Below are 21,410 nucleotides of genomic sequence, written 5' to 3' on the forward strand. Positions count from 1 at the left end.
ATGGAATTCATGGGGGTTGTGTGTCGGGATGCAGTGAATGATTGTGACATCCCAGAAAACTGCACAGGCAACTCCAGTCAGGTGAGCACAATCTTCACCCTCTGCAACCCTGAGCTTAGTTTTCCATCATGTAGGACATGAGATCATCTCTGAGGTTTGGTCTGTTTCGTTTTTTGGCAGTGTCCACCAAACGTACACAAGATGGATGGCTACACGTGTGAGAAGGACCAGGTGAGATGTTGGACAAATGGTTAACTTTATTTGACATTGAGAAAAATATTCTTTATTTCAGCACTGGTAATATTTTAATGACTGTCTCTCGACAGGGTCGCTGTTTCACAGGAAGGTGCAAGACCAAAGACAGACAATGCAAATACATCTGGGGAGAAAGTAAGTTTAAAATTTCTGAGTGGAAATCAAAGTTGTGTATGAAGTTTCCAAACAATGCATGTGTTGGGGTCAAACCCTTGTGGAAGAGATAAACCCCCTACGCCATTGATTTTAATTACCATCATGGTTGGTTCCCCTCAGAGGCAACAGCAGCCGACAAGTTTTGTTATGAAAAGCTAAACATTGAAGGGACAGAGAAAGGAAACTGTGGGAAGGACAAGGACACCTGGATCCAGTGCAATAAACAGTGAGCCAGTCCATTCTGATGCCTGTTCAGTTCTGTTGTTAACTTTAGCTGTTGCTGATTGTTGGCTTTATCTTTGTGTTCTAGGGACGTTCATTGTGGTTACCTGCTCTGCTCCAACATCTCACCGGCCCCACGCCTGGGAGAACTGCATGGAGGCCTGACCTCTTTTTCGGTGGCTCGACACAGCGCTTCTCTGGACTGCAGGTACACAGAGTTGACGTAACAGGAGTCCAGTCAGTGCAAAAACAATTTGCACTGATGTTTTCACACAAGGTCATGCATGAGGTGACAATAGACTCAACAGTTATGTGAATTCAGGATATTGCTGTGTTTGTTGTGCAGTGGTGCTCACGTGCTGATTGATGGAGACACTGACCTGGGATATGTGGAGGATGGGACGGCCTGCGGGACGGACCGCATCTGTGTCAATCATAAATGTCTTCCAATCCAACAATTCAACTTTAGCACCTGTCCAGGGACTACAGACAAGATCATCTGCTCTGGACATGGGGTACACACACACACACGCACACAAACACAGACACACACATACACAAACACACACTTGCATCAAAAATTGTTACTAGGGTTACACAATAAAAAAGGGACAGGAGCATTTTGGGTGCCAATCAGGTTCCAGATAATATCCACCCTTAGATCCACAATCATCACAGTCATCAAATGTGCAGATCATTTGTCCCAGGAAAGACATAATATAATGTCTAATTCACTCACTCGTACTGATTTTGGAATCACTTTTGGTTGCTACATTACTAAAGGGATTATGCAAATACTAATGAACAGATTTCCATAAACCTGTTAGGAGAGTGGTTCTCAGGTGTGATGGGTAAAAGATGTTTTTTTCCTTTTTTTTCCTCAGCATTGAAACACGATGTGTTTTTCACCATTTTGTCATTGAATAATGCATGGAAAGTAAATTTGACACATTTAGAGGGTTGTTATCCACCAGTGTGTGCAATTTGATCCAAATAAGTATTCATTGCTGCTCGATTTAAATTGTTGGGTGTTACAAATCAACCATTTAGCATCCAAGTAATCCAAGTCACGATGCTGTGAACAAAGTTGGTTGTAAACTGTAACTAGTTTGATACACAACAACCAGATAGTTATTAGGATAATATTTTAATATAATATTTTATTAATAACTTTTATCAATAACAGAAATCTGAGACCCCACAGGTGCAGAAAAATTATTGGTTCTTGAATGGCTTTCAATCTTTATGCTGTAGGTGTGCAGCAATGAGCTGAAGTGTGTGTGTTACCTGGGCTGGGCAGGAGACGACTGCAACTCCACGTCTCCTTTTAGCTATCTCGTGGTGGGACCCACTGCCTCAGTTTCAGGTAGAGATGTTAACACTCTCACTGTTTGTTGCCTCTCTTCATCACATACGCCTCTTTTCCGATTGCTCCATTCATTCTTCTCTGGTTTTCACAGTGACGTTGTACGTCACAACCACATTTCTCATTTCCTCGAAAACTCCTCCCATCCACCTGTGTTACATTCAATATTTCAAGCTTTCTTCATGGCTTTCTCTTTGGTTTCACTGTTAGTTTAGCATCCGTGCTTATGTCTGTTCATTAAAACCAGCCGCATTTGTATTCACTGAACCATGCATGTCATTCTTTTTGTTTGTTGTTATTTTCACACTCATTCTTTGTTGACAGGCTGATGTCTTTGATGGAGTAACTTGAGGTCAGATTTGAGTTATTTTTCATTGTATTTGTTCTGTCGTTGGTGTCATTTCCCCCCATCCTGTCACTCTCACCCAACCTAACCTCAGTTGATTAATTAATGATTTTTATTAACTTAAAAAAAAACAACAACAAAAAATATTTCAAAATATTTTGCTGAATGACAACATGCCTTTGCCCCCAGAGGTGTGCTGAGGGGCCAAAGCGGTATGGTTGTTCTTAGTTTTGTCCCCCTTCTTCTCCTCTTACACTCCTGCTCAATGCACTTGTGTTTTGTGTTCTACTGCAGTGTTTTGTGGTTTGTGTATCCCCTTGTGTACACATGACTCAGGAAACAGGAGACACATGTCTAATTAACACATTTTCAGCCCCCCACTCTCCTCTCTTCCACTGTCTCAGGTATCACCAGTACTAACATCATCATTGGGGCCATCGTGGGCTCCATGCTCTTCCTTGCCTTCATACTGGCTGTTACTGCCTGGTGTTACAAGTGAGTGTCTCTGCAGCGCGCTCTTGTGATCTTTCACTGGTAAACCTGAAGCCTTGTGAATCATGAGATGATGATAAAACAGGATAGACACCAGCAATTTTTCTATTTGTGAATGACACATTTGTTTTAAACTGTAATGAATTCAGACAAAAATTCAACCAAACCAAGAATTATAATCTGTCTTTGAAATGATCACAGTAAACATGCATGGTATGCAGTGGGGTCGCTGGAGGTTACTGTTTGTTCTGAATCGTCATGAGGTCACAAGGCTGATAGTTGCTGCTTTATGCTGTGTAATGCATGTGACTAAAGTTATATCATTACTGGACTGACAATACACGTATTTCCCTTCACAGAAGCTACAAACAGAGGTGCTATGTCGAGTCTGAGGTTCACCGAAGATTCTGCCGGTTTGCTCCGTTTGACGTTATTTTCACTGTTTCCTTTATGCTAACTTTACATGACAGAGCTATGGTGGTCTGCTCATGTGATGTACTCTCTAAGTTGCTCAAAATTGATCCCTCATTCATGTCTGGTGCAGAAACAACTAACCTACTTTTGAGCTGTCCAAAATCTGTCCAAACTGAATGACAAATACGTTTTCTAAGAGTGTCAACATGTATTAAAAGCATTGTTATTAGTAATATGTGAAAAGTAATATATTTGTATGAGCTTATGCTTTGTTTTGGACATAATCTTAAACGGAAAGTTGACTGAAGTTGTCATACTATCTAGTCAAGTAAAAAGGATTTTGAAGTTGAAATGTTGTAGAGTAGAAGAATATATTAAGATAAAATACCTCAATATGTTCTTAGTTACAGCACTTTTTTAATCATCATCATCATCATCATCATCATCATAATAATAATAATAATAACAATAACAATAATAATAATAACAATTCCTGAGAATTACTCTATATTTCCAGGCAAATGCCCCCAGGCGACTACGTAACGAAGCCTGGCGATGCAGACTCATTTTACAGCGACATGCCTCCGGGCGTCAGCACAAACTCCGGCTGCAGTTCCAAGAAGAGGTCAGCCTGTCTGTCCCACCTGCAGATTTGCACCCTGTCCTTCACTCCTTCATTTCCATCCATTTCCCAGAACATCTCACTGTTTGGCTTCAGGTGTGCCATCTTGTCTTCATGCACTCATTTGCTGGCTAACGTGTGTGTTGTCATTTTTCCGAATCACTGGAGTGTTCTTATGAGTTCATAATCTATGTCTTGTTAACTTGATTTTACTGATGTGCATCTTTCTGTGCCCATTTGCAACAAAAACATGTTCCATGTATGAACATTTGAAAATATCTCATTCCTACATTTTCATAAGATATTTAATTCAGCTGTCATGATATTGTTTCATTTCTAACAATGTTTCTGTCTCTGGTGATTGTGTTCTCATATTCTTTTCATCTACATCAGCCTTTTCCTTGAAATCTCTACCTTAACAACAGAAGCAGAGCAGCACTTAGTAATCTGTTGGTGGTTGGGAGGATGATGTTGAATTGAAAACATTGTCTATTCAATATGTGTGCAGATCTAATGGCCTGTCCCACTCATGGAGTGAGAGAATCCCAGATGCCAAACACATCTCTGATATCTGTGAAAATGGGCGACCACGGAGCAACTCGTGGCAAGGTAATGAAACCCTGAATCGAGATGCCTCAAAATGGAGGATTTTAACTTGTTTATTTCTTCATAGAAATACGAAAAAATTAGCACAAAAGTTGTAAAAAGGGACAAGAAAATCATCTATTGTCTCGTTCAGGATAGATAAAATGTCACTAAGCCTTTGTCAGAGACAAATTTTGGCCTTTCTTTTCCTACACTTTGGGAAAGAAACAATTGCTACCTTTCTATAATGTTTACATTGACCACCAGTAAATATGGGACATTTAAGTGTTTGTATGTAATTAATGTCTACATTGATGTCCTTTTCAGGAAATTTGAGCGGTAATCGCAAGAAACTGAAAGGAAAGAAGTTCCGTGCTCGCTCGAACTCCACAGAGTAAGTCCACTCTGTGTGTTGTGATCAATATGTTTGGAATATAAGCATATATTTATCTATCTATCTATCTATCTGTCTGTCTGTCTGTCTGTCTGTCTGTCTGTCTGTCTGTCTGTCTGTCTGTCTATCTATCTATCCCTCTCTCTCTCTCTTTATCTTGTTTTTTTTTTTGTCGTTACAAATGTTCATGTGATTGACTGACCTTAAGAAAAGAAGAATAGTCGTGTCTTTTTGCTTCAGAGGCGTGGAGCACCAGAGGAACATTTAGAGGGCGTGTTTTGCCTCACAAGACACGAGATCACTTTTTTTTTTTTTTGCAGTGTGGTTTTGCGTGTCCTGTGTAATCATTTAAAGTTTACTCACCATTTAACTCTGACCAAATATGTGTACTTGTGTATCAACTGGGATTGAACAATGTGCATCGGCTGCCGCCCAGCCTGGTGTGTTGGTTTGTTTATTTGTGTGTTTGAAGGTATTGGCTTATGACATACTCTGCAGTTCACAAGCATGAGACTGCCTGAGCGGCAAGAAGCCGACAGCTTGGAATGATGTGACCTGTAAACCAATATGCAAATGAGCCTGTAACACGACACACTTGTTGTGACTTTCATAGTGGCACTTTCACAACCACATACAGGTCTGTCTGCCATCTTTTCACCATTTCTCAATTGCATCTTGGTGTTTGTTCAGGATATCGTTGCTCTGCTGTGCTTTCCTAAAATATTTCCTCTTCCTCTCTCCCCTCCCAACACTTACTTATTTCTGGAGATTTTATCCTTTTTAAATTTCCTTTTCCTTCTTTCCTTTTCTCTCTTCTCCCCTCTCCTTGTGTTGTGTTCATCACCCCCTCCTCCCCCTCTCACAGGTATTTAACCCCTCGCTTCAAAACAGAGTTTTATGATGTAACTAAATGGGTAGAAGATGTGAATAGAAACACTCAAGGACCTTACCTTAGGTATTACCTCAAACCATGTCCTGTGCCCACACGCTTGTCTAAAACCCTCCTCACTTTTGGTTTGATTTGTGGCTTGGTCAAGCAAAGTAATTGATTAGTGCCAATCTGGACTCTGGACGTTTATATCTAGTATTCTAGAGACGAGTCATTGACAGCTAGCATGTTGCTACTTAGAGGGCCCACAAGGGGTCACTGCTGAGCATTAAAAATGAGGTTTTTCTGCTTTATCTTATACATATCATATTTAATGTCATTCTCCCTTTTAGTTGAGTGAAGACTTTTTTTTTATCAGCTGCATTTGACTTTACAGATTTTTACTTTCAGCGAATCGTTCTGCTGTTTTGTATTGAAAGCTGCTCTGACCGCCTGTGCTACTGTTATAACACCTAATTTCTCCTTATCCCTGCCTTTGCTTCTTCCTCCAGTCCCTTGTTACTTCCGCATGTTGTGTGTTGCTCTGCTAGTGAGTGTCTGTGTGTTGGCCCCGCTTCACTCCCGGTGACCTCACATGCATCAGTGTGATGTCACTGCTGAACCAAACGTTTAGGGAGTGCAACACCCTAGTATCAGTGCGATACTATGCTGTGCTACTGATTAGATAGTGTATAGCAATTTAAATAATAGAGAATTAAAAACTCAAGCAACTACTTGTACAACAGTTAGAGAGCAGTGGTCTCATGTCAATGCTCCTACCAGCTAAACATCATCATCCATCAGTTAACACTACAATCTATAGACCTTCACTTTGTCAGGGACCACATTCTTGGCCCTCCCCTCTGTAAATACTAAGGAATCAAAACAGATAAAAAGCGTGGAGAGTTGGGAAAGTTTGCATCCTGGTTCCAGAAATGAAACTCAGAGCTAATGTTCCGGAACTGCATTTTTATTTACAGGACTCCCAGAATGACTCCACTTTCCAAAACCACTTCTGTTGCTAAAGGCACCAGATGCAATATGAGCCTTAGACTATGTTCATCTTTGTCCTGCATGTTGTATTTTTCTATATTGATGGTGAGACAGGCAAAGTTGCAAATATGCAGGCTGTTTGGGAAGATATATCTTGAACAAGCAAATTTTTATTACAATATTTGTACTGTGAGAACGTCACAACCAGCCTATCCTGCCTCTGATTGGATGGACATTACGATGAGAGTGGGTTCATCCAGATGACTTCAGCTGCGTGGGAGACATCATCATCATTCTGAGCCAGTGAGAGGCAGAGGAGGCAGGTCGTGGCATCATCATGGATAGATTTGGTTTTTAGAGTAGATGTTGAGACATAAGAATATGGTTTATTTCTTACTGAAGCATAGCAACATTTTTAATTACTTAGTTATTCACAATAAATCTTAAAGTAATGATTTGGTGAATTTAGTATAAGGAAGCGTATTTCTGGAACCAGTGGTCCCCACACCTTCCCACTGTGGCCCCTGCTGTGACTATTCCAGGTGTACTTGTGGCTCCCTGTGGCTGTTTAACTGGACAGGACCTCGGTCTGCATCCCCCAACCAGCTCTGGTCTGGTCAGCTGTCCCAGTCACATCATAATACTCACAGCTCCCATCATTTCTCATTTTCTCATGCACACACTGATCCAACAAGCTACACACCTGCTCAGCTCAGCAGAAGATACCTGTAGCAGCATGCTTTTTGTTTTGTTTCACCTGTAGCTAAAGGTGAATTTCTGTAAACGTGTCTGATGATAGACGACAATGCTGCGGAAGGGTGAAGCTTGTGAGGAAAGTATTTCTAATTCCACACCTCTGCTGGGAAACACACGCTGCTGTGTTTAGAGGTTGCCCCTAAAAGCTGAGCTACACTTTCTTCTTTACCAGCTTTCATGATCGGTCCATCTCAGCAGTACAAGCTTTTAAGATCAACCTCTCTTTACAGAAAGGTGAAAAAAGAAATCATTAGAAAGGCTAAAGGAGGATGTTGCCCAAAATCACAGATATTACTTTAGCTTCCCTAGTCGCTCGCCTTATTTTTAAATCTGTGTCTTTGGTCAGCCCTATCTTAAACCAACCAGAGCCAAAAAGGTGACATTTTAATGATGTCACTTCCTCTTTTCCATAGGACGCTGTCCCCTGCAAAGTCTCCCACTTCCTCTACAGGATCCATTGCATCAAGCAGGAGATACCCTTACCCGATGCCCCCCCTCCCAGATGACCAGAGGAAAGCCAACAGGCAGAGTGCCAGGGCAAGTATCAATAAAAGACACAACAGTTATTATAGGTTATTGATTATCTAAATGTGGTTAAGAATCTGATTGCTTTCCCCTGGCTGAGTTGCAGACCAGCTGGAGCAGTCAGTGTTGGATTTTTAGAATAGAATATGAAGTAATTGACCAACAGCGAAATGGAGCAAATATTTAAATGCATTTTCTCTCATTTTTCCCACCCACTTCAACTGTCTTCTGTGCTTTTCTTTTCTTTCTACCTCCTTAGCTGTGGGAGACCTCAATATAACAGACCTGTATGACCTGCACTGCAGAGGACCTTAAGGATCTACACTTGTCTCTCCTTTTCTATGAATGAAAAACACAACAATGAAACAAATTTGAGTCTAGACAATTAAAGAGAGAGAGAGATAGAGAAAGAGAGTGGAAGAGAGAGAGAGAGACCCCGCCAGAGTTGAAATAGGAAAAAGGCATGTATGAGTAAGTGTGTAGAAGCATCTCCGAGGCTGTCTTGCTAAACGACGTTTTTCAGCGGATCTCTACAAGACGGTGCAGAGTGTCGACGGAGAAACCAGCTCCACATCCACTCCAGAGCAGCTGGAGCTCAGACTGAGCTGTTCCCATCTGCTCAGGTTTCACCTATGGGACTGGAAACCCACCTTCCCCACCCACCCACCCACCACCGGCAGTCCTAAAACCCAATGCATTGTCTTTAGCTTGATCATCTATACCATCATCCCCTTGAGTTGTTTGGAGCTCCTCTGACTGTCAGTGAGGAGCAGGCCATGGATTCACGCTCCTAAATCACTGGATTAATTGGATTATTTTGACGCACGTGAATCACTGTAGAAAACAACTCTGCATGAGACAACTCTGTTTATCAGAACCCTCCCATTGAAAAAGCATTTGTCTGATTTGAAAGGAAAGCATGATGAAAGGGGACAGTAATTCAATGTAGGCTAAGATGCTTTCTCTCCACTATAGGTACCCCATATCGTATCACTACTAATAACCTATAACCTCTGACATGCCCTGCTTTTCCTTCCCTCAGTGTGTGTGTAAATATGTACAGTGAAACAGAGTACGTTTTTGCTTTTATTTTGAAAGAGACTTGACTTCTCCTCCTTTCTTTCTGTTGTATTGTGTTATAGACAGAAGTGAATTTCTGTTGATAAGCATAGGGGCAACCCCCAAACCCATCCTCCTGTTTGGGTGTCTGGTTTTTGTCCTCATTTTCCCCTCCCTCCTGCTTTATTCGTGTGACCTTGTATAACTTCTTGCATTCACAGCAGGATGTAAAATGTTTTTATATTATCTTGACGCTGGATCCACCCACTTCTGAGAGAAATACACATTCAGGAATGATAAGGAGGCATTGCTTATGATGTTGAAAGCTTTCGATAAGTATTATTTAGGAAAATTGAACTAGTTTTTGTATGTGCCATTCCTGACTGAAATGAATGGGATGTGTTTGGTGTAGTTATAGATGTGCCACTTTTCCCTTGTGTCGAAGTTTCCCATTGATAAGCTTCTTAAGATGTTTTTAATTCCCCCTCATCTGTGTGTTTGAGACAACAGGTGAACACAGCAGGAGGTGAGGGTCACAACTCAGTATCACAAATGTGTTTTGATGAGAGAAAATCTGGAGACTAACTTGAAATGTGCATTTTGGATTTACCTGTGATGACTGAGATATTTAGCCTTGTAAATGATAAGCTGTGCTGTACAGTGCTTGGTGTTTGAGCTTGTGAAGACCATCAGCATGACAGCTCCATATCAGACTCTTTCTTTGGTAGGCTATTTGTGAGACCACAATAGGAATCAGGCATGCCATAGAAGATTTTTCCCTTGTTGCTTATGTGCTGTTGTCTTAAAGGGTTAATGTACCACAGACTACAAGGTTTGACAACATTGTTATGGCAACTTATAGCAGTAACTCACAGGGTTTAAAAGTATTTGAGTGTTTGACCAATAACCATGTAGCTGTTTAAGGTGGATTGTGTTGGAAACAATCTGGCATCACCTCTCAAAAGCAAATTCTTTGTACAGTTATAACTCATCGCTCTACCATGTGTATAAATCGTCTTAAAGCCCTCACGTTTGTCATTTTACTGTTTTCTTTAGTGTGGACACTCATTTGCGAGTTCTTATACAAATTAGGACTGTAGAGGTAATATAATCATAATATTGGTCTAATATTGTTTTTACTAAGTACCTTTGCAACAGCCGTGCTTTTCTCAACATTATGTACAGCATCAATTCAAACAGTGATTAAGTGCATTATTACATTTTTTTGTTTAACACATTTGTCTTGACAAGAAGTTGTTCCTCTGGTATGTAATCTGCATCATATGACACACAATGTTGTAATGACAGCTGTATGTGCTCATGACTTGCCTTCTACCAGAGCTTTCTTACTTGCCCTGGTCTTTAGTGTTTCAGTGTCTGGTGGCTCAGCCATCCTGGAGGGCTGTGGCAAGCGTAACTAAGAGCTCTTGATATTTTAACATCTCAATTGGAAGAGCAAGACGTCTGTCCATCACTGTATGGCATCCAGGGCTCTCTGCAAAAGATGGGACCATGATTTCTGAGAATGATCTGATGATCTGCCTGTTTGGCCAGAGACCGAATGAATGTATTCGTATACGGGAGCGCACCAGCACCCCACCTCTCCACCATATGGTCCCATCTTACCACACATCAACACTCTGCTGTAGGAAACTAGGAAATTCCCAAAGTTGTGAGAATCTAAAAAGTGCAGTTCTTGTTTTTATTTTGTAATTTTAAGTGTTTGATGTACAGATTGATGCAAAAATCATTTCCCATATTTTCCCTCTTAAGCATTCAGTATTGTAATATATTTAATATAAAATAAACTTTCATCAACACATCTGTCTGTGCGGACTTTCCTCAGAACTTCAGTTTTTACTCAAATTGGATGAAAATAAACAGTCTGGGAGTCCTGCAAAGGCTCATTTCATCATTAAGCGATCTTGATCTGCAGTCAGTTCTTGGCGAATACGTGACTTCACTATAGAAAATATGACGGCTATACATTCTGCACAAAGAGACTGATTTTAAACTTCAAGGAAAAAGAGAACTGCTATTGGACCAGTGCTTTCTATTAGTGGGGAGTTACTGTTGAGGGACCAGAATTGGTTACAAGGGAGACAGTGGTGCATCGGTGCATCACTACCACACACATACACATAATAATAAATACAATCTTTTTTTAAGAGGATTTTTAAGAGAGTCAAGCATTTTCTTGACCAGCATAATTTCACAGGGAGACATCACTGGTAATCAAAGAGACTTTCATCTGTCGGAGAAATGTGATTTTTGACTGAAGATGGACTTGATACTGTTACAGCACCTTAGAGGCTCCAACCAAATAAGTCACTTTTTGAAGGAGCGTTCAGGTTATCCATGATCAGAGTGAATCCTGTCATCTGCCACTCCAATGCATAGAGAATAAAACTCATCTGCTGTCATATACTGTGGGCACTGAACTGTATGATATGTCTTTATCATGAATGCTGTGGCACCTGGTGCCTCAACTCCTGCAGTATTTCTTCGTGGACGGCTTTGTTTGCATTTTCAGCTTCTTCATCAAGGGATTCTCGGACCAAACTGTTCAAATGATCAATCCCAAAGCCCGTGGAGGCAGAGATGGGAACCACTTGTTTGAAGGCCGTAAAGTTCTTTGGGATCATGTCATCAGGCAACAGATCAGAGAAATCTGAGGGATGGAAACAACAGCAGAATTAATAATTAGAAACCAAACAAAAATCCATTACGTCTCTTTGTCTTCTTAACATGTCACAGACAAAATATCTATTATTCATGCATTTCACACACTTTTACATTACAAATTGTTTTAAATGTCTTAAGTAAGTTATTCCATAACTTTCAAAGAATTTTCTCCTAAACTGCAGCTCTTTATGCAACAAACAGCAGTGGCTGCTATGGGACTATTTTGAAGTTACATGATGATAATTTTAGATGCTAGAAATTCCAATTTTAAATTTAATGCTGACCTATGTTCTTCACACCTAAATATGATATTTAACTTCAAATTGGAACATTCCTCACATATTAGTCACATGAATTGCTGTAAAAATTGAGAAATTTTACAGTGGAAGCTTTGGCTTAAATATGTGTCTCACTCGGGTTTAAATATAACTTCAAATAAATTGTGATTTCAGTTGAATTTAAAAATTAGAATATAACTAATAAAATATGATAGAATTTACCCTCTGGTTTTTGTAGTTGCTCCTTCAGCTCCAACAGTTTGTCCTCAGCACCGGGAAGGTCCATCTTATTCACCACCAGTATAGCAGGCTTCAATAAAAGCTCCTCTTTGTACAACTCCAACTCCTTGACACCATGGTGAGAGGAGCAAAGGACAATAAAGAAGACAAAGGTACAGTCAAAGAACAATCACGAGAAGCAAAAGGTATTTCATATTATCAGTCTCACCTTGGTGAGAAGTTGAACAGTTTCAAAGGCTGACCTAAATGGTGCGTTACTGGCCAACTGGAAACCACAAACATCCACCTGCACACAAACAAATGTAAGTCCATCATTATCAAATTTCACTTAAGAAGAGTATTAGTCACATGCAAAAACTGTAGCAATAATTAAAAATGAATTGCTGAGAATAAAGCCAAAATGAACAAACTCGGAATTCTGAGCTTAAACTCAAAATTCTCAGAAAAAAGTCGTAGATCTTTGATTAATTCAGAATTCTGAAATTTAAGTTCAAATTTCAAAAATAAAGCAAGATTACATATTAATAGCATCATAATCCCTAGAAGTTTTCACCAATTTATTCTGACCATACACACAATGTTACTTCATACTACTACTTACCACATATAGCAGCTGCTTGGTCCTTTCAACATGTTTTAGGAACATATGACCCATCCCTTTATTTAAATGTGCTCCCTCAATCAGACCTGGGAGATCAGCGACAGATATCTACAAAAATATAACTAACGATAAAAACACCACCACTCGACGAAGAGAAAACGTCAAAAGATGCCAATTCAAAGATCAGGAAATTACAATTAAACATTCACATACTTGCTTGTAATCTTTGTATATCAGTTTCCCAATGTGTGGCCTCACAGTTGTGACTGCGAAATAATGAAAAGTATAGAAAAAAAATCTCATCACATTAACATGTAGAATATTTTGACTAAATATAAATGCACACATAAGAATACAAACACCCAGGTTATTCATTCACTCACAAGGATAGCTGGCAATCTCAGGTGTGGCGTTGGACATAGCTGTAAGGAGAGAGGACTTCCCTGCATTTGGAAACCTGATGGTGAAACAATGAAAGGAGATACTTGGAGAAACCACAGGGCTCGGCATAAATTAACCAACATGGTCATGACTTTCCTCTCACCCAACAAGACCAAAGTCAGCGATGAGTTTGAGGTCCAGCCTGATATGTTTGGCCTTCCCCCTACTTGGTTGAAATGCAGAGTACATGCATCCTCCACGCCCTCCTTTTGCCACCATCAGACGATCACCCTCAGTATTCAGGTGACCTGGAAAGGAAAATGGTAAAAATATTTTGGAGTCAAGCGTATACTTGAATGTCTGTCTGCTATTTCACTCCCATTTCATGCTAAAAATAATGTACTGAATCCAACACATTAACTCATATACATTGTCTTAAATTTTAAACCATTGCGAGGAATCTGTGTTGGGAGTGCAACAACTACATCCCTAAATATAATCACTGATCATGAACTGCTACACATTGATGATAAAAAAAAACGGATTTTACCAATTATTTTTCCATCATCAAAGGTGACTGTGATGCCAATAGGAGCCAAGATCTCCTTGCTGTCCCCCTTTGCTCCTTTCAGTGCTCTGATACTGACAAATAAATCCACACACAATAAATACACAAAAAAGATCTGTGAATGACAGCCATCCTCAGACGCAGAAAGTCTGAGGAGTCTTGATGAACACAAATCATCCACTGATGTCAATGACCGAACAGATATTCTGGAGGAACGCTAAGAAACACACTTGCTGTTGGCTCCTACTCCCCCAATAAAACGTTTCTGGGGGAACTTGTCTTTGATCCTCTTGAAGGTTATGTCCTTGGCTGCCACCACCCAAACATCTCCCCCATCTCCCCCCTTTCCCCCAAGCCGCTGTAGGCCCATGCCCCCACTGCCTCCACGGACATACAGGCGGAGGTTATCGATAAAGTTTCCATACTGCAGTGGACACAAGAGAAGCTGGGGTCAGTTTCCAAATGGATTCAAGTCACCTTATAATAATAATAATAATAACAACAATAATAATAATAACGACGACACGATGATGATGATGATGATAACAAGAATCAAAACCCCAGTTTCCTTCCTGAACCCCCAAAACAACCTAAATTAATATTACTGAGATGTTCATTCGCCAGCCCAATACATCCTACACTGTATACTAAACAACGACTCTGTCATAAGTTGTGTTTTAAGGTTCGAGTTTTAGTCAAAAACGCAACTGAAGTCAGCGACCAACATTATATTGATTATTAAAACTCGCAGTATCGCAGACCCGATTCTGAAAATGAATTTGAAATGTCAAAAATTATTTATAGCTTAAGATACACTATTTAGTTGTTAGTAATACAAAGTTGCTTTATTAACACATTACGCTTTGAATACTTGGCAAAGCTAGTGTGTAGTCAAGATTTACACTCCTTTTTAACAACGTGCTCCAGTATCACACAGCTAAGCTAGCAGTTAGCTTACTTGTCATTGACAGTTTACCGTAATTAAAAATAAATGATTTGTGAGATCAAACTTTTGTCTGCTACAGTAATTACCTTCCTGAAGACGACTCTACTGAGCTGAACCATCTCCAGTTGCATTTATTGCCTTTTCCCTTGTTGTTTATTACGATATCTGCAAGTTTAGGTGCATGTTGCTGTGAAAACCGGAAGCTATGACTTGTTTCTCTCATTTCATTGGATGACGAGAGAAATGGGCGGGACTCTGCGCCACCGATCCAGTACTGAAGACTGCCTCAATTTAAGAGCTAGAGTAGAGAGGAGGACTTTATTCATCCCCTCAGGAGGTTCCATCAGGGAAAATAATTCCCTGAGGTTAAGAGAGATCTATAGAAACGACGACGACGACGACGACGATGATGATGATGTGAGAATCAATAACAGCAGTGTCTACAGTGTTGATATGATTTGCAGTTACTTTTTAAAAAAAATCTTTGCCTCATTTCTGAATATTTTTCCAAATCTTTCAGATTCATGAAATCCATATGAACCTGGATATTTCAAGTACAAATCGGTGGCGGTGTCATGTCTCCCGTTACTGTACACATATCCCCCTCAAATTTTAAACATGATCTAGATCTGGATCCAGGGCCTCATCCTAGAAGAATATCATGGGCCGCTCACATAATTTTTGTATTGATTAGTTTACTATCATTTTATTATTACTCGCCATTGTTGAATAAGTGATTCAGATTCCAAAATCCACACCCAGATCCACCTCAGATGTATTCACATCTGTCATTCTTCAAAAGCCAACCGTATACAAAAAAAAAAAAAAAAGACAAGACGGCCATAACTACCTCCTAGACACAAGCAAACACAGGCGATCACACAACCTCCTACAACCTGCCGGGGGTACTTTACAAACACAACTTTCCACTTTGCGCCCACTCTGGACGGCGGAGTGCCGGTGGCGCTGTGAGGATGCTGGAGATGCTGATCTGAACCACGCGGCTCCCTTCTTCCTCCGTGAACGCGCTCTCCACCGTCAGCGCATAGCCGGACGAGTGTGTGACGACAAATGCAAATGAGAACCGGTCTCTGTCTTTCTCTCACACACACGCTCACAAACACACACACACATACACACACACACTGCGAACCAGACACAGCGCAGTTCTACCATTCAGACGACATCCCCTGGCTGATCAGACCTGATCAAACCAGGTCTCTGGATTTAATAGCACGAAGGTAAGTGTACGGCGTGATGCCGAGGAGAGGTTGGCTTGTGATCTCATGCAAGACCCCTGACAGTTGGATAGGTCCTTCCACCGGTGTCTAGCTATTTATAAGGATAGGAGCGCTACCGTTCGTTGCGATTCCGGGACACAACCGGGAGGTAAAAACACATCCCATGCGGTTTAGAGATCCTGGTCTGAAAAGAATGTGAACGCGAATGTATGTTTGACTTCAATTATGCAATGACGGCGCAAGTGCTCCTTGCGCCTCAGTCGGTGCCGGCTGCAGGAGCACCGCTCAGAGGTCAGGTGGGCGGTGGGAGTCTGAGCCGGTGGGGCCGTGAGGATGATGGATGCGGTGGGACAACCGACTGTGACCATACCCGCTGCGCCAGAATCTGGCACAACAGCATCGTGCGCAAGTATACGATCCAGTGTTTGGTTTGGTTTGAACTTAACGCGGTTTTGTATCTGACTTACAAGCTGTTCAGTTCAAATTAACCCACACTATAAAAAGGAGGTTCTATTAAGAGGTATGCGAGAACAAAAAATGCTTTTCAAAGAAATTCTGATAAAAGCGCGGTGGAAAAACTTCAAGCATGATGACGAAATAAAACCATAAATGCAGATTGATATGAAATGTGATATTTTGTCATTTCTTTCACGACTTAGAAAATGTGATATAAGAGTCTTTTGTAATCTATACTGACGTAATACAATGTTTATCGGCCTATCCTCATGCAAAACGGGTACATTTAAGCACATGACAGGTCAGGACAGAACAACAAGCAAATGAAGGCAAAACATGTCAGTTCTCATCACTCATAGCAGCATTTGTATTCTATTTTATCTTAGGTGATTCCTTGAATTGAGGTGAAACAGTATAGATGATCTGCATTTTTTCTACACTGAGATTTTATAAATGTCAAATACATAGTAAGCAACATTGCACTGCTGTATTTGAAATAAATGTATTATATTTCTATATTACATATTTATACTGCTGGGTGATTACATACCTTTACATACATCCTTTTTAGTTAAGATGTGAAAAGCAGATTAAAGATTTACAAAAGCAACCAATCAGAATTTAAATTTTGTCCACGGTCTTACATTTTCATGTGTTTTTTGGGAAAATAAAGCTAACATTGTGAAATCTTTAAAAAGGGGCTTATTTCTTGTACACACTGATCTCTCTCTCACACACACATAAACACATATTACATTTATCACTGGGTTATTGTAAAATTTATTAGTGGCATGGAGATACCAGTGTCCATATGCCACCTGAGGGCACAAGATTCCCAAAACTGGGAAGGCAGTGTGTGGAATCCCAGTGCTTTCACTGTAAAAGGCAAACAACACCATGACAGAAGATAAGCACTTGATCTAGAAACATACTGTAAGTCAGCCAGAGGAGAGATGGAGGTAAGGAAGACTGAGTTTATTGGCATCAGGGAGACACACATTGGGGGTTTAAAGGGGGTGAGGAATGGGATGTTTGAAAAAGGCAGTGTTTTTTTTTTGTACGAAATTGGGGCAAGTGCTTTGCTGGTGATGTTTTGGCGGGAGAGCATGTGAGTGTGTGTGTTGTTGGTGTAGCTGGGGGAAGTGAGTGGCTGGTGAGTATGGGAGGTGGAGCTGTGATGGTTTGGTCTGTCAGCGTGCCAGGACCACATTCTCACCCTGCTTCTGTTGAAAGGGGCAGTAAAGACATAAACAGGCCCAGTGGGATTAGGGCCCACTAGGAGGAGTGATCAGGGGGATTTGCTGCCCAGTGGGCATACAATGGCACTGTAATACAACACACAAATACACACTACGCATGCTCAACAGCAACGTGTCAGAACGAACCCAAGCCTGCATAAATCTGATTAGGACTCTCTTTTGTTTGGGAAGCGACAGCGGGGTACGACAGCGGGGGTGTGGATGTTCTCGGGACAGCATAGAGAAAAGCAGGGGGTGCGTTGTGTTGTGACGGTGTGTTTCCACGTGTGTGAAGCCCCAGACAGACAGGGAGGGCCGTGGCTGTCTGTGGAAACACAATAACAGGATGAATAAGGTTTATTTCCTGTTCAGTATGTGTTTGATCCAACTGATGATGGCGGATGGAGACAGGATCTAAGTTAACATGAGACAACGTTTATAGACAAAAAGAGAAACCGGTTTCAACTTGGTCAAATAATCTTGACTCAGATATACTAAAGCAGCAGAGACACGGCGTACAAATATACTTTTGCTTTTGGTGGAACATGATTGGTATCTGAAATTTTTTGAAATTTTTTTTTCCACCTTTCTTACCCCTCCTCAGTGCTGGGTCTGGCCCAGCCTGCAGCCATGCCTCTTCTGGAAGAGACAACTCTGCCACAGGACCACCCACCTACTGTCCCAGTGGTCATTATAGGTGCGTTTTACCATTAGAGTTAGGGCTTATTTTAAAAAGCATATTTTTTAATATGATATGTAGCATGTGATGCCATTTTGGTTTGTTTCTAGGCAACGGGCCATCTGGTATTTGTCTGTCCTACCTGCTAAGTGGATACAAGCCCTATTTGGATGCGACAACTGTACACCCAAACCCAATACTCTACAGGAAACTTCAGGAGACCAAACACCTACCCATCACCGAACAGGTAAAAACACATGAATTCCTTGTATATGTATGCTCTATCATAGTCACCGAATTATACCATGATTGTGATTGATCTTTGAAGGATTTGGAACATTTGAGTGAAGGTCTTGAGGGAAGATCAAGGAACCCTGTGGCTGTGCTTTTTGACACATTACTGCACCCGAATGCTGACTTTGGCTATGAGTTCCCTCCTGTTCTTCAATGGACAAGAGACAAGCAGCAACACATCCCACATGTAGTGCTGGGCAGGGCAACACCTGGAGGTGCTTGGCATGTAAGCTATAGAGAGTTATTCTTAAATTATTTTGATTGGTTTTTGTCCCCCTCTGATTGAATTGTCTTCTGCATTTTTTTTTCTCAGGCAATGGAAGGATCCATGCTGACTATTAGTCTTGGCATCTGGATGGAGCTTCCTGGCGTTAACTACAGAGACCTGACAAATGGGAAATGCAGGTATTGAGTAAGAACAACAAAAACAAGACCCAGTGTTGGCTGTATCTTTCCTCATTGTCTCTTTCTTCTCTCTAGGGATGTAACTAGTGACAGAGCTACCCCTGAGGAGATTTCATCCTATTATCGTAACTATGTGAAGTTACAAGGCCTCCAAAAGAACTTTGTTGACAACACATATGTGACCTCAGTCCAGAAACTCTGCCGGGGACAAGAGGGGGAAGATCTGGAAAGTGAGAACACTGATCAAGGAGTAGTGAGAGATGGTGGAAATGAAGGCTTTGAGGGAACTGGTTGTCTGAACAATGGAGGAGGGGGGGCTCTCTGGGAGGTCAGGGGTTACCATCAGGTACAGAATGACACCCATGTCCCTTTTTGTCTCTTTGCTGAGAATGTAGTTCTTGCTACCGGTGCATTTGATTCACCCGTCAGATTAGGTATAGAGGGGGAGAATCTGCCATTTGTATCACACAGCATCTCAGATCTTGGTTTGGCTGTTAGCCAGAGAAAACTGGATATGAACTCTGATCCAGTTTTAATTGTGGGTGCAGGATTAAGTGCTGCAGATGCAGTTTTGTGTGCATGCAACAGCAACATAAGAGTGCTACATGTCTTTCGTAAGAGTTTGGATGACCGTGACCTCATCTTTAAACAGCTGCCTAAAATCCTGTACCCAGAGTATCACAAAGTCTACAACATGATGTGTTCAAAGACTTACTCAAATGTGCCCCCCTCCACTCCATCAAACAGACCTCAAGAAGTTAGCATTGCCTCGTCAGTATGTGCCAAGATGTGCCCAAAGCCCAAACTTGCCACAGGCAACCCTTCTGGTGAAGCCAGTGTCAGCCTGTTTTCAGATTACACTAGTTTTCCTGAACACTGTGTGGTGTCCCTCCAGTCTGACATGAAATGTCTGCTACAGGGGAACAACTCCCTTAAGGCTGTCAAGATCTCCATGGCCCTGGTGCTAATTGGGACCAACCCCAACTTGTTTTTCTTGAAGGGTCAGGGCCAGTACCTGGGGCAGGATCCAACAAAACCAGTGTCCTGCAAACAGAATCCCATTGACATCAACCCCTACACATTTGAGTGTACAAAGGAACCAGGTCTGTTTGCCATGGGCCCACTGGTGGGAGACAACTTTGTTCGCTTTTTGAAGGGTGGAGCTTTAGGCATCGCCTCCTGTCTGCTGAAGAGACTCAAGAAGAAAGAAAAGCTCATCAAAAATGGAGGGCATGACTTTGTTCGAAAACATGATGGTGAAAAGAGCATTACACATTGGTCATAGGGCAAGATTTAAAGAGCTCTCACCAACAGACCTAAACAGTGATGGAGAAAACAAGTTTTAATCATTAATACAAAGTTTTCACATCAAAGTTTAGACATTCTGAGACCAAAAAGATGATGGATGTACACCATTTTCTAAAGAAACACCACAGTTTTAAATTCTTGTCCGACCTCGTAAGAAGTCCCCAGAAGTCCAAGCTACCATGTGCCAATGTTTTTAATTCATTCTATAATCTCTTAACTGAATGGGATGATTTAATCAGGGTTATTTATTTGTTCACCATGTGTCTTTCAATCATTTTACTTACAGCATCAAACTGTGATTGTGTCACACTCCTTATTTTAGCCTAGTCTTTAGGGGAGGAAATGCTCAGTCGTAGAGACCACAATACTCAATCTTCACGCAATATATGCCAAGGCTATAGCTGCAGAGTTCAAGGGTATTCACTTGCCAAGCTGTGGTCCCACCTGCAAAGTTACACGATCTGAGTCCCAAGTAATGAATCCTAGGTAGGTGTGTGTTGAGCTGTACAAGATTTAGAAAAAAACGTGTGAACCAACATGTTGATTGCTATGAAAGCTTAACGTTCCTGATTATTCTGAGCCTAGTCATTGAGTGTTCTTTCTTCAGATGTATTCTTGGATAGCTGCTATTGTAGATAGTTGGAGTGTTGTATCTTCAAAACTTAGTCAAATCTTATAATCCGACCTGTCATAGTTATAGTGCCACCGTGAGGCTTTCTATGCAAATTAGTTCACTTATAGATCTGAATGTATTTATGGACAATATAAGATAATGACAAACACATAGACAAAATACAGATGGGCCTAGTGTTCACTTTTATGAAACAGGAAAAAACATATAGAAGGGCATGTTTCTCCCAATACTATGTATTTAGGGAATAATTACAAATTATCAGCATGTAAATGCCACCTTTGGAACATCTTATTTAGTCTGAGTTAGTGTTGACTCATTTAACACTAAACTGATATCAAAAAGAAGACCCCCCCCCCCAAAAGAAGGACAACACAGAAGAAAACACACACAGAAAATGGTTTAT

General features: G+C 41.0%; 3 protein-coding genes across 7 annotated transcripts in view; 2 read left to right on the forward strand and 1 right to left on the reverse strand.

Annotated features, from left to right (window-relative positions):
- adam22 (ADAM metallopeptidase domain 22) overlaps positions 1-8,655 on the forward strand; it is a 50,511-nt gene extending 41,856 nt beyond the window's left edge. Inside the window, exons 18-32 of one of the 3 annotated variants that reach the window (XM_068323190.1) lie at positions 1-81; positions 181-231; positions 327-390; positions 532-637; positions 722-841; positions 980-1,148; positions 1,888-1,999; positions 2,750-2,840; positions 3,197-3,250; positions 3,769-3,969; positions 4,382-4,482; positions 4,786-4,852; positions 5,718-5,807; positions 7,883-8,006; positions 8,254-8,655. In XM_068323190.1, coding sequence (XP_068179291.1) covers positions 1-81; positions 181-231; positions 327-390; positions 532-637; positions 722-841; positions 980-1,148; positions 1,888-1,999; positions 2,750-2,840; positions 3,197-3,250; positions 3,769-3,969; positions 4,382-4,482; positions 4,786-4,852; positions 5,718-5,807; positions 7,883-8,006; positions 8,254-8,274 — 1,452 coding nt within the window. In that variant the 3' untranslated portion in view covers positions 8,275-8,655. The remainder of the gene's footprint in view (positions 82-180; positions 232-326; positions 391-531; positions 638-721; positions 842-979; positions 1,149-1,887; positions 2,000-2,749; positions 2,841-3,196; positions 3,251-3,768; positions 3,970-4,381; positions 4,483-4,785; positions 4,853-5,717; positions 5,808-7,882; positions 8,007-8,253) is intronic. The other 2 variants (XM_068323191.1, XM_068323192.1) reach the window with 2 other exon arrangements.
- Positions 8,656-8,657: 2 nt separating this feature from the next.
- gtpbp10 (GTP-binding protein 10 (putative)) lies at positions 8,658-14,972 on the reverse strand. 3 transcript variants are annotated; one of them, XM_068323195.1, is made up of 10 exons: positions 14,839-14,972; positions 14,037-14,230; positions 13,789-13,874; positions 13,402-13,546; positions 13,241-13,314; positions 13,071-13,123; positions 12,858-12,965; positions 12,465-12,542; positions 12,239-12,362; positions 8,658-11,724 (listed from the first exon to the last, which is right to left on the reverse strand). In XM_068323195.1, the coding sequence occupies exons 1-10, from the start codon at positions 14,881-14,883 to the stop codon at positions 11,513-11,515; spliced, it is 1,119 nt and encodes a 372-aa protein (XP_068179296.1). In that variant the 5' UTR covers positions 14,884-14,972; the 3' UTR covers positions 8,658-11,512. The 3 variants fall into 3 exon arrangements, with proteins under 3 accessions (XP_068179296.1, XP_068179295.1, XP_068179297.1); XM_068323194.1 differs by having other exon boundaries at positions 13,789-13,880; XM_068323196.1 differs by lacking the exon at positions 12,858-12,965 and having other exon boundaries at positions 13,789-13,880.
- A 903-nt stretch (positions 14,973-15,875) lies between these two features.
- On the forward strand, positions 15,876-21,384 carry osgin2 (oxidative stress induced growth inhibitor family member 2). The gene is made up of 6 exons (XM_068324198.1): positions 15,876-15,993; positions 18,292-18,384; positions 18,477-18,613; positions 18,695-18,886; positions 18,974-19,065; positions 19,141-21,384. Exons 2-6 carry the CDS (start codon positions 18,318-18,320, stop codon positions 20,348-20,350), a joined length of 1,698 nt encoding a protein of 565 aa, XP_068180299.1. The 5' UTR covers positions 15,876-15,993; positions 18,292-18,317; the 3' UTR covers positions 20,351-21,384.
- Positions 21,385-21,410: the final 26 nt, after the last annotated feature.

The sequence above is a fragment of the Antennarius striatus genome, chromosome 9, assembly GCF_040054535.1.
Source record: "Antennarius striatus isolate MH-2024 chromosome 9, ASM4005453v1, whole genome shotgun sequence".
NCBI classification, from domain to species: domain Eukaryota; kingdom Metazoa; phylum Chordata; class Actinopteri; order Lophiiformes; family Antennariidae; genus Antennarius; species Antennarius striatus.